The 13,167-nt window shown below is 40.6% G+C and overlaps 1 protein-coding gene across 1 annotated transcript; it reads right to left on the minus strand.

The window, feature by feature from the left end:
- Positions 1-9: 9 nt before the first annotated feature.
- On the minus strand, positions 10-7,419 carry cmc1 (C-x(9)-C motif containing 1). Its single transcript, XM_085473230.1, has 4 exons — positions 7,311-7,419; positions 6,791-6,883; positions 916-1,006; positions 10-722 (listed from the first exon to the last, which is right to left on the minus strand). The coding sequence occupies exons 1-4, from the start codon at positions 7,327-7,329 to the stop codon at positions 602-604; spliced, it is 324 nt and encodes a 107-aa protein (XP_085329356.1). The 5' UTR covers positions 7,330-7,419; the 3' UTR covers positions 10-601.
- Between the last annotated feature and the right edge of the window lie 5,748 nt (positions 7,420-13,167).

Below are 13,167 nucleotides of genomic sequence, written 5' to 3' on the forward strand. Positions count from 1 at the left end.
TAAGTCTGATGGAGTTAAACAGATATTAAACCTTTATTCAGAAACATTTCATGTTGACTGCCCTTAAAATTTTCTAATATTTGCAACAATCACATGATCACACAGGGTTTTATTATTACCTCCAAGTTATAGTGTACAAATCTCCATCTCTGATTTCCATTACTTTTTTTTCTCTTCTTTTTTAAAATCAATTCCTTTGTAAGTTATTACACAACAACTTCTGCAGGTGAATTTCAAAGCTGTGGGTCCAGCCAAAGGCAACTGAGCAGATTCGTCACTCGTGCCGTCACTGCAGGAGCAATAGACACATGTTCAAGTGGTTCAACAGGTGCAAAGCATCCCTCAGTTTACAGCTGCGCACCATGTGCTGCCCTGCACTGAAACTCTTCCAGGTGGCTGCTATATCACAGTACAATCACATATTTGTGACATTCTGATCACTCTTTATGATCCAAATAATTTCACTCACCTTTCACGCATAAGCATGTAGCTTTACAAGAAATACAACCACTTGTCCATAGCACTGCCACGTAATCCTGCAGTTCTGGGCAGAGTGTAAGTCTGTGTACACTTTAAAAATAAAGCTTGTTGTGTTGTTATTTTACATGCTAGTCGGAAGTTTTTGTTTCATGTTCTTGGCTGGAATCCCCGTCCTCTCAAATTCCAGCTTCTCTCGAATGTACTCCTGCTTGCACTCTTCAAAAAACGCGGGGTCCTGGTAGCTGGTGGAACACAAAAGGTAGACCTTCATCACTCTGATAGGTTTTGAGATTACTAAGACTTTACAGGCGGCAATTCAGAGAGTCAACAGGAGTGGGAGAGAGTAGGCAAGCGTGTGTAAAAGCTACTGGCGTGATTCTGTTATAACACATGGGGAGCCACCTTTCTATATGAGTGTTGTCGCACAATACTCACTGTCGTGTCAGACATTCCTTCAGGGCTGCGTTCTCCCCTCGACACTTAAACACCATGAAGAAACCAGACTCTTTACAGCAGTGGCTGAAGGCTGGAGGGAGGGAGAGAGAGGAGTGTAGAAGTCAGAAAGGACAAATCAACAACAAAAAAAAAAAGAAAAAGGGAAACTGGCTCAATGCGTACAGTAACCTCAAAGCAAAAATCACAATTAAGAGCCTACCTTTTTTTTACCGCAAACAAGAAAACGAATAGCTACGAGCAAACCGAGACGGGCCCCATCTCCACGAGAAGGAACCCAGTCGGAAGTCACCCTGCCAAGCCTCTTATCAAACCGAAACCCATGTTTCCTTGTTCATATGAGGACTGAACTTAACCGTACTATCCACAGAGTGGTTATATCTGTGGTCGCACTGCTCCCACATTAGCCCTGTAACAGTCATCCCACCATCCTCAAATATACACACGTCTATGCCCCCAAGAATTAAATATAGGTAATGCTACACTGAACACGGTGCCCAGTGAGGCCTGGAGATAGACGAGGTTATTTACAATAACTGAACAAGTAAGTGGAGCTTTTCCAGAAATCAGACTAGATATTATCAGAAATGTTAAACTTAAGAATTGCTGCTAATGGTTGCAGTTTTACTAGATATGTTCAACCTTTGCTGCCTTCCTTCTTCTCTGGCCAACATCAATTGCTGGTGCCTGTGCCCGGAAAATAAAACTGGAGCCCAAAACGAGAAGCCCTTCTTCTATAAAGATGCAACAGTGACTTCATGCCCCTGTTAGTGGTATTTTCCACATTAAAGGCACTGAACAAGGTGTCGACGAGTGAGTCTTCACCTTGTTAGCAAGCTCTTTCTCGAGGCTTTAATTAAAACCGCTGCCCCTGTGTCCCCTTCAAACAGCTGACATCGTAATTACCTTCATCTGCGGCATCAGTATGGTTATCACACACTCTTTCACGAGGATGCAGACTAACTGCAAAACCAATTTAGAGAAGCAGAACTGTGCGACTAATCTAATCAAAGAGCGCCTCATCCCTGTCCCACGGCACTAATAGAGGCTGCGTTTCTGATCGCACATGAATAGTTAGGATAAGGAGACGAATCTACGAGACTGGTTTCATGCGAAAAGAGGCCCTTCTGAAGAAAAGTGTGATGCCACCTTCGCTTTGAGGTCGTTCGGTTTGCCATTTTTACCGACGCAGAAGTGGCAGTTAGTGGAAAGCAGAAGCATGAGGCTTGAACATTTCGGGAGATTTGGTACTTTAGAGGAAGATGTGGTGTAAAAAGACCTTATACATAATTAGTTATGGTAGAAAATAAATGTTAGGATCTTGAGCAGGATTTATTCATTTCTAACCGACAAACTGAAAAATCCATTCATTCATTCATTCTTGTTTCCCCACCTTAAATTTAAGGAATTCAATTAGCAGCCAATCACTTTTCTGCAAAAACACAACAGTAATCAAAATGAACGTGTAGGGGTTGTTCAAAAACTTAAGACTCTGAAAGGCATGTGAGTCCTGACATGAATCATCAGCGTAGTAGGAAAACTCATCAGGTGAAACTACAAAAGGAGTTCTGTACAGGTCAGTGCTACATATCTGCGTGAACAACAAAGCCTACAATACACAACTGTGGGGTGTGCAGAGGCATATATGCAGATACCAATAACACAGGAAAACATACTTGTAGATTGTGTTGGTTCTTTTTTTTTTGGCACTGTCTTTGTAAAACACAATCACAGACGCACACACACACACAGGAGCCCAGTAGTGCAGACACAAACAGACAGAATAGATGATTGAGGGCGGAGGATGAAGGTGTGAAAATGAGTGGGACGAGAAACTTGTAATGTGAGGGGGGTTTCCACTACCCACAGCCCAGCCATGTATGTCCCATCACCTCTGTCTGCCTCCTCGTGTGAGCAGTACACCCTAGCTCATAGAAGCTGTCATCAGATTTCTAAAAACCACATAAAACCGTGACTGTCGGGCTGATGTGTTGCTGCAGTAAACGGGGCACACTGGAGCAGAGGTGTAGCCAAGTGCGTGCGTGCGTCTGTGTAGATAAAGAGGCAACTGCTGTAATGCCAATTAGCCTGCTACTCAATACCGGAAAGAAGAAGAAGTAGAAGGGTCTGATTCAAGAAGGTCAAGAGTAAAGTAAATTCCTGAGGAAGGAAAGATGCAATGTTGCAATATGACACAAAAATGGGGGCAGCAACATGCAGCGCCACATGCAGTCCCCATTTTGAAGAACAACGTTTTAATAACGCTTTAAGTTTATGCTTCCATTCCTGAAGCCTCTCTTAGACTCTTCTATCAGTCTGATGGCGTCTAATTATTTTGCTGTCATGTTTCAATGAGCTCCCCAAGGCCTGAAATATAAAGCAACATACCCCTCTCATCTGGCTTTACTTAACATAAGCAACAAGGCTAAGTGGTCACGCAAAGGTGATTATTCTCCAAAAGTTGATTCTGTTCATTGGGACGGAGCGTTTTCAGTGCGAGAAACGTTTCGTCACTCATCCAAGTGACTTCTTCAGTCTCAGCTGACTGCAGGTTTCCCCAATCTTATAAACAGTACATTTGCATAATGACTGAAACCAGCCCACTGAAGGAACAATGCGCTAGGAAGTCAGCGAAACGTTTCTCCCACTGAAGCCAAGGCAAGTTTATTTATATAGCACAATTCAACAACAAGGTGATTCAAAGTGCTTTACAGAGACATTAAAGAACAAAAACAAATAAAAAGCATGATATAAAATTGATTAAAGAAAAACCAAAAAAAAAAAACCCCGCTAAATCCAGATGAACAGAATAAACTTTTGGAGATTTACTTACCTGGATGATTGAGCATCCAATAAGACGAAGGTGATTATTGATATTAAGTCAGGGAGGAAAGCCAGGGTTTAACAACGAGCGCATTCACACTAAAGGTGTGGCGCTGACAGCATCTGACCAATAAAAATGGAGAGCCTGACTAGCAGGTGAATAGCTGACTTGTGGGTGTAGAAGAATTTTGACCCACTCTTCTTTGGAGAAATTTGAATTGAACTTAAGAGCCTTTAAGATTTGTTAGAGAGCACAATTCATGACTCCATCAATCGCAGTAACTCATCCAGGTGCTAAAACAGCAGCAGGCGCAGACCATGTTCGATGGCTGGTACTTTTTATGAAACGATGTGTTCATTTTTACACCAAATATAACAGGGCTCAAAAAATTAAAAGTTTAATTATGTTTCGCACAGGGCCAGGTAGGTTTGGATAGATTCCCTAACCATGTTACCACGGTGATGCACCCAAGTAAGGAATGATCGCCTTCATAAAACAGAAAACCCAATGTTAACCTTGAAGTTACTTGAACCAGCCCAAATCATGCTTCATACAGATCAATTCTGTGTAAACAATGAAACACCAATGCCCCGGCATGTCTCCTGTGCATACTGCTGAGTTGCTAAGCTAACCACTGTATAACATGAACAGCATTAACTACAACATTTTACCTCACCCTCAGTGTCTGCAATGACATCAAGTCATTTCTCTAAAAGATTGATAGATTGACACCCCTGCTTTAATGTGAACACAAACTCATTTTACACGAGGGCCACATATAGCTCACTTTGATCTTAAGTGGACCGGACAGGTGAAACTCCCTTTTCTATCAGTGCAAAGAAACTACATATTTAAATGTTTTTCTACATGATAAAGAAAAGGCTGCTGTGACATGCTGTCAGCATGAGTCTTTGGACTTAAATTGTAGGAGGAGTTGGGCTTTCTTGTCAGGGGTCTTTTTTTTTTGGGGGGGGGGGGGGACGCCAAAACAGTGGCCAACAGCGCTGTACGCAATGGCAGACTGGTGCCTTATTAGCAAGGAAATAAAGCAGAAAGTAGAGACTTCTGATGGGAAACTAGTCTTGAAGCACACAGGGAGATAGAGCTGTGCAGGAAGTGCGATTTTATCGTGGTGGAAGCAAGACGGCAAAAGTAAGTGAGGATTCATTAAAGTGTTTCTTTAAACATAAAGCAGGATTTTGGTCTGTTTTGCTGCCGTTCAGCTGAATTTTGTTTGGAGAGTGATGAGACCTGCGGGTTCTGGAATCTGGGAGATGTTGGCTTTCAGCACCTGACGGCATGTCCATGTACATGTCGTCGGGTGAACGGGGGGATTCACCCTTTGGTTTTACATCTTTTTTCCGAATCTATTTACCTGCTGTTTAATCGTTTAATATTTTAGCTGTTTGGTGATTGTTGAAATTGTTTTGTAAGCTTTTAGCTGAGATTTTAACATTTCTGTGGATACCACACGGGTCTATATTAAAATAACAGATCTGGTGGCAAATCCCATTAAAGCAGATGCTCTCCTTCTTGCCTCTGTTACTGGGAGCATTGCGGTTTAAGAGGTTAATTGTTTATTGCCTATTACTTTGTGTAGTATGAATGGCCATAAGGGAGGTTTTTATCAGTATGAAAAGCTGTAAAACTTTTGAAAATACAGTTAAAAGTCCAAAATTCCTGCTTGTGCTTGATTGTGGTGAGCAGCAGATCAAACAAGTTAAGAATTATAAATGGCTTCAAGCGCACATTCAGGCCTGTGAAACCCAAGATCGTTGAAATGCAGCCAGATGCTGCTCACTTCACGTTTTCACTCATTTCTTCACTTTTTCCTGACATGCTTGCATTTAAATCCAGCTTCCCTGTGTCTCTGTGTACCTGGCCTGAACCACTACACTTGCTGTCTTCAGAACTTGCCCTCCTCCTTTCTTTCATTTAACGCTATGATCCCAATCTGCCTTTGCGTGTGACTGGCTGCATGGTTTGTCCAACAAAATAAAGTCTCTCTTGACATATAAAATTGTGTTGTGGGCCACATTTTTGACAACCCTGCATTAAAAGACAAATTAAGAACAGCAATGTTACACCCTTCCCTCTTTCCAAGTATTGTAAATTTGCCATTGGTGTGAATGTATCTCTCTGTGCTAACCATCTAAAAGACTGGTGACCTACACATGGTATAACTGGGCTCTCACGCAGGGACAGCTGGGATAGGCTCCAGCCTTAAAAAAAAAGAAGAAAAAACAGAAAAAGTTTGTTGACGTGATGGATGTACAGGACACTAAGCTAATTAGCCTGTCAATGGCATATACTCAAGTCAGTGGTCAGTTATCATTGTGTTTTGTTTTTTTTACTTTGGTTTTGATAGAACTTGAGATATTTTAGGTACCTATGATCACTGTGCAGCTGAATCACTGTAGTGTCACCATGAACCAGGATATACCCAGGGCCTGAAGATAAAGCAGCTACCAGTACATCCATTGGTTACAATACATTTCTATTTTTAACCTATACCTTTCCAACTGTGGCAAATCAAAAATAATTTAGAAAAAAACAAACAAAGTAGACAAGTTAGACTGAATTACTTCCATTTCCATCTTACTGCCAATTGTGAAATTAGGCAAATGTTGATGTTCGCCCTCGTTTTGTTGACTAGCATCACAGTGTTATAGTTAGCAACTTGAATTTTCAAACTTTTCTAGTCAATCCCAATCAAAGCTCTGGGTACTCTGGTTCTTACTGAAGACCAAAGAAAAGTCTCTTTGAGGCACAGATTTAACCAAGATCTCTGCTTTTTTAAAACTAAAAGCTGTTTGACATAAGGCAGTGCACAAACACACGTTTTAATGATGGCTGCTTTCTATTTGGGTTCAGTTGTATGCTGGTTGACTCTAATGGCTTACTGGAACAATTAGGTGAACTGGCATATGTTTCTTGACTGTGACAGTTCAAAACGGCCTCCTTAAAAAGTGACCCTGCTGTGTAAAGTCGATTCCTGAGCGACACTTTAGTGTGGACAGGAGAAAATCCCACCTTCAACCTTGTCAGCACAGAGCTCCTTGGCTTTCTCCCTCATCTTCTTGGGGATCAGCACATCCTTCTCCACATGCCTCAGATGGGCTTCCTCTGACACGGCAGAGCAAAGCAAAGCAAATGTGAGTATCACAAGTAAGCATCACAATAAGCATCAACCGCATCAAGCCTACTGAATATGATTTCCCTTAATTATCATAGGTGTACGTGGGAGACATGCGTGCTTGTGCTCAACTGTCGTTAAACGCGGGTTACCGCACGCAGCTAAAGGCGAGGCATGTTTAGGACCATTAACTGAGACGCTGGGCACAGAAGTTCTCCTTTATGAGTAATTAACTCAGCATTTTCCTTTAGAGTGGCGACAGCCTCTTTAAGTGCATTTAGCTAACGTTATTATAGCGTCTCAGGTCCATTACAGTTCAATACAGCCAATAAAGAACGAGCTAACTCGGACAGCTTTGATTAAAAGTATGCCACGAAATACACGAAAAGCATTTGAGAGCATTACGGACTTTAATACCTGTATTTGTTGCCTCCATTGCGATGATGTTTCTTAAAACATTACCCCCACTGAATCAATGTGACCTAGCTCGCGAACGCTCAAAACACTTCCGCTGACGTAGTATGGTGGCCTGAAAAACTGCAATTCCCAGAGTCACTCTGGGCGGAGAAGCAGGAGGCTACAGGTGACCGAGTGATGCTTACTGGTTTAGCTCCACGCTCATTTCTGTGGAAGACTGAGGAAAAGGATTTCTTATGTTTTATCATATTAAAGAGACAGTCTCAGTTACAACCTTTATTATTAGAAATATCTCTTATTCACTAATGCGATTCAGGGAATACTAGTAATGCTAATAATATTAATTGTGATTAATTGTGATTGCACCAGCCACAGTAAGTTGCCGGTCTAGATGGGAGGTGGAATCAAAACCCTTAAACAAGAAGAAAACAGAACTATATACATTTAGAGCTTCAAAACACTTATTTTTCTGTTTTATTTTCTTTCTTTTCGTTATAAATGATGAAACGAAAGCTTTTACGTTCTCTGTTTTTTCACAAATTGAAGTTATTGGGAGTGTGAAGCTCCATGTAAGTGCTCTTTGTAAACAACGGTGTGCAAGTTATATCATGCAGAAAAAACATTTATTTATGTAATGTGTTGGTTTTTAGGAATTAATCATATGATGATATTAAATGTTTACATTTTACAACTAATTACGTAATTAACATTTTGCACTGTAAAAATAAATTTCACTTTCTTTTAGACCCTAATGCGACCACAGATCATAAACATTAAAACTCCATAAGCCTGTCAAAAAGCCATATACAGTTATGGTAAAAATACAGTAAGTTTTTACATTTCTAAACATATTAAATATAATTCGGTCCTTAACAGGTCTTAAATGAGGTAAATGCAACCCCAAATGAACTACAACACGTAGCATATTACACTGTGTCATTATTTATTTAACAAAAATTGAAACAAAATTAAGATGCAGTCGCTTCTTTTTTCCTGTGAAACCCTTACTGCCTCCATGGAGGGTAATTAAATGCACTTCACTAACTGATCATAAACAAGTGCAAGCACCTCTTTTAACAGCAGTTTTGGCAGTTTTTTTCGCCAGGTGTGTTTTCACACATTAGAAAGGAGAAAAGATATCGGTAATGATTTTAGTAACAGTTACTGCTCATAAATCTGGGAAGGGTTATAAGGCTGTTTCTAATCATCTGTCCTTCACTCTGCAGTGAGAAAGATTACTCACAAGTGGAAAACACTATCTTCTCAGATATAGATGTCCCAGCAAATTCATCCCAAGATCACACAATGCAATGCTGAGAGAAACTGCAAAAAAACCCAAACCCCAAGAGCTATATCTCAGACTCTATAGTCCTCAGTCAGCATGCTAAATGTTAAAGTTCACGACAGCACAATTAAAAAAAGACTGAACAAGTATGGTTTGTTTTGAAGGCTTGCCAGGAGAAAGCCTCTTCTCTCTAAAAATAACATGGCAGCGCAGTTTGGCTTTTCAAAATTGCATCTGAACAAACCACAACAATGGCCTTTGGACAGAAAAAGTGGAGTTGTTTGGCCGTAATGCACAGTACCATGTTTGGTGAAAACCAAATACAGCACAACAGCACTAACACCTCATACCAACTGTCAGCATGGTGGTGGAGGGTGATGATTTAAGCTTGTTTTGTAGTCACCCGGGCACCTTGCAGTCACTGAGTCAAGCAGGAACTCCTCTGCATACCAAAGTATACCAAAAACTCAAATCTGAGGTCATCTGCCTGACAGTGAAAACTTAGCCAAAATTAATTCATGCAACAGAAAAATGATTGCAAGCACATCAGCAAATCTATTACAGACTAGTTGAAAAAGAAAAGAATCAAGATGTTGCCAGATTGAAATGCTGTACATAAGCAAATGCTGGCAAACTTCAGTGAACTGCAGCAAAAAATGGACCAAAATTTCCCCGCAGTGAAGTGAGAGACAGAGAAAGTCATATAGAAAACATATTTCCAGTTATTCCTGCTGAAAGTGTTACTACGAGAATTTGAATCATGGAGTGTGTTTAGTTTTTTTTACACACTGATTCTACAGTTTTGCTTACTTTTTGTTGAAAAAGCAATGGCACTGTGCAATATGTATAAAAATGGCCTAGTTTCTTTTAACCTGCCTGTATAGTGGTGTCTTTTTTTCATGTGTCTAATCTCCTTTTTTGGATCACACAAACAAAAGACTTTTACAGGGATGTCATTGCAATGACTATTTTCAGAGTAACACCTGTACTTCCCCTTGTTGGCAGTCCAACGTGTCAACTTTGAAAAGGGCGTATTCAGGTTTAAAAAATGATTATGAAATAACTGTAGAAACACCTTCGGATAAACGTCCCAGTTTGTCTGATGACTGTCTTCCAAATAAAGTAGGTTAAGAGGCTGAAGCTGTAAAAACCGTACTATTATGTAAGCTATGTTGCATCAAATACAATTACATTGTTAGTTTTGTGTGTTTTAACTGCCAGGGCTTTTTTCTGTACTCTCAAACTATGTACAGTGGCTACACATTTTTAATGCAAGCAGTAAGACTTGTTTTTAAAACAATATTTGTACCATGTGGCAATTGTGAAATAAAATCATAGCAAAATCATTGAAAAACGACTCCTGAAAGTCAGCATCCAACCACAGTGTATCTGTACCTGAACCACAGCCTGTGTGTTGCGCACAGTAAGCCTGACCACAGTCAGCTGTGCAGCGGATCGGCTGTCTGGATCCCATGCAAAGAAGGCCCACCTGTTCAATCAAAGAAACAGGTACCCAGCTCACAGACATATACACACCTTTAAGAAAAAGACAGTCTTCACACATACAGACTACGATAAGAAACAGGTGTGAACTACCCACCTCCACATCCAAACCACACAGACACACACCCAGTGCACCTTTACAGCTCACACTCACCCACACACCACCACCGCCAGAGGCGATATAGTGAATCTCTAGCCCGTCTGCCTGTAGTTCTCACGACTCTCTGACCTTACACCGGTAAAGCTGTCGCTTTCCTCTGTGGAGAAAAACAGCCTTTTCATCTGAAAATCAAAGACCAGAAAGAGCAAATCTATGATTTCTACAAGCACAAAAAACCCACTCCTTTAACAAAAAGAGACCACAGGCCATCACCTGTATGCACACGTGTACATGCTTTTTATTTCATTTTCTTGAACCTTGAACTTAAACGAACAGATGGATATACACACCTCCAAGTCCAGACAGCACACTCTTCTGTTTCTACCCCTTCTCACACCAGGTGGGCATCTGCAGATTTTAATATCAGCAGAGCTCCTCCAATATGCAACATTCGCCAAATTTCCACAGCAGGGCCAAATGGGCCTCATACGAATGATTGCACAACCACTGAAGCAAATATGATAAAAATGATATTTTAATATCGCTTGAATTCTTGACAAATACAAGAGCTTTATGTGGTGCGTGTCATCCTGCAAAACTGTTTTGAAAAAAAAAGTAATGTAAGTCTACAATATACAAATATTTGATATTTATGAGCACTCAACAGCTTTCTGACCAAAATCTTTTTTTTCCCGTGATAAATCAGATAGCTCTATGAAAGCTTGATTTTCACTGTAGAAACAAATATAAAACAATGTTTGTTTTTCATCTCTATACAGTGTGTGGCTGTTTTACTATGATCCTAGTGCTGGCTGTACCTAAACGGGCCAAGACCACGTATGGTGCATACTTTGAATTTTTCAGGTTGAGTGGTTTCCTTCTGACTCCATGTTTTTTTTGTTTGTTTTTTAATGTTACCAATAGTGGTTTGGCTGCATTCACTATTTAATACAAGGAAGGGAAAAGACAGCTAATGCAGAGGTGCTTAACGATATTTCTTTTTCTTATAGGCTGTATTTAAAAAAAGAAAAGTGGTATTGTGCCAAAAGTACCTACATACTTTTACAAATCTACTTCCTAATTTACTTTGTGAAAGAGTCCCTGGTTCCCCTTTTCTATCAGTGGGTTTTATTTTTTTTCTCGTGAAAAAAGCGGTTGTGGTAAAACACACGTACAAAGTACATATAATGTACTGTTTGTGGACTGGTTACACACTGGAACATTAACTTTAAGAGAACTCCTAATTACATGAAAAATATTTGTTGTCCTGGCTTCTAATTAACTCACTGCTATGGGCCCACATGTTTTTGTTCTGTTATGTGAGAGAGTATTTGTTGTCGGAGATGTCAACAAATCTTTCTTGATGTGGCTTAAACGCATATGAAATTCTACGTTCGAGGAATTTCAAAAACATGAAATATAAAAAAAACATAGAAATTGAATCCTGAACAAGTCCAGTTGGCTCCATAGAGGAAAGCGCTACTACCCCAAGTAGCGTGCTGACTGATATGGCAGGGACATGGCCTCCCAACACTGATCCAATATTACCCAAACAGCAGGGCCCCATGAACCTGGCAGAAGGAGGTTAGCAAAGTTAAACCCTCTTACGACATGCCTCACTGCTCAGGGCCAACCACCAGCTCCTCCAACTGTCCACTGACGGCCACAAAACAAGGCCCCTGTCAGAGAATGTTAAAGGGTCATTGATCTGTAGAAAAGCAATTATTGTAGTGTTTGAACTTTTTTTATTTGTGAAATGGAGCCATTTAACACACGGATATTAATGGAGTGTAATGGCAACAAAGAATTTAATAGTTTGACAGCAACAACAATCAGGAACGGTTCCAAATTCATTTAAGGGAGAATATAAATAATAACAATATAAACGTGAATACAATCACAAACCTATAACTAACTGTTATAGGAATTTTGATGTGCATATTTAAAAATCTGTACTGTACATATATAGCGTGTTTTCCTAAAGTCTGCTCTTCTCTGCGGTGCAGAGCCACAGCAAGGAGTAGGAGGCGTGTTCTCATTTCCTCCGTCTGCTCGCCTGCTCCCATCTCCACTCCTTCGACTTCCAAGACATCGCTCAGCCGGCAGATGGGGTGTGGAGATGAGATTTTAGAGAGTGTTTAAGCCCAAGCCGCGGGGAGCCTCTTCAGGGTCGATAGAGAGCACATAATCCAACGGCTCGGGTGAGGGGATTACAAACCTACAGGCAGACTTCTGCTGTTGAGTCCTGCTGTGGGGCACCTTCCACAGGTCACCCCTGTGACATTTGGCTCCAGCAATTATTGTCAATGTCAACTAAACATCATTATATTAGGATGACTCCCTCCAGGATAGCTTCACTCACCTTTCCTGACTTCTAGTCATTGCTGCTAATATATTGGACTCAGTATTTTTGCAGAAATAAAGACTGAGAAACAAATTGATTAATTGAGTAATTTGTAAACTGTCCATGCCTGTTATCCAGACTATATGTATGTATGTATGCCTGGATAACAGGTTAATGCATATCAGGCCTACAGGTATGGAGAATTACTAGCATATTGTTTGTAAATGAACGTTCACATAACTTACACAATCCAATACAGTGTCCAATCAAATTGAAACAAAAAAGTAAAAGAAAAGATCCACGATTCTTTTCCTGCAGCATAACAATATTTAAGTAAAACAGAAAGCCTTTTTATTTTACCTTGGCTCTAGTTGTGTTGGCACCACCCGAGCAATGTCAGGATGCATTTCCTCTCAAGCAAGTGAAGGGGTCTGCCACTGTGCCACAATCTGCACCCGCTTCTCAGGCAGGCTAAACCCTTTGACACCACAGTTTTTAATTAAAATTACATTAGGAGTAATCAGCCAGAAGAGTTGGGGATGGAGGTTAGAGGGACTGAGGGAGGGGCAGGTGAGCGGAGGAAGGGCTACAGATGGATGGTGAAGGAGCAGAGTGTCATCCTAAA

This window comes from Copadichromis virginalis, linkage group LG11 (genome assembly GCF_057382275.1).
Source record: "Copadichromis virginalis isolate Kocher_CV1m ecotype Utaka linkage group LG11, C_Virginalis_male_GT1.1, whole genome shotgun sequence".
Classification (NCBI taxonomy): domain Eukaryota; kingdom Metazoa; phylum Chordata; class Actinopteri; order Cichliformes; family Cichlidae; genus Copadichromis; species Copadichromis virginalis.

Excerpts from the sequence above, each read along its gene's own strand:
- cmc1 (XM_085473230.1), bottom strand. Across the intron at positions 1,007-6,790 it reads CTGTGCTGACAAGGTTGAAG|CCTTCAGCCACTGCTGTAAA; the intron begins GTGGGATTTTCT and ends CCCTCCCTCCAG. Across the intron at positions 723-915 it reads AAGGAATGTCTGACACGACA|CTACCAGGACCCCGCGTTTT; the intron begins GTGAGTATTGTG and ends GTGTTCCACCAG.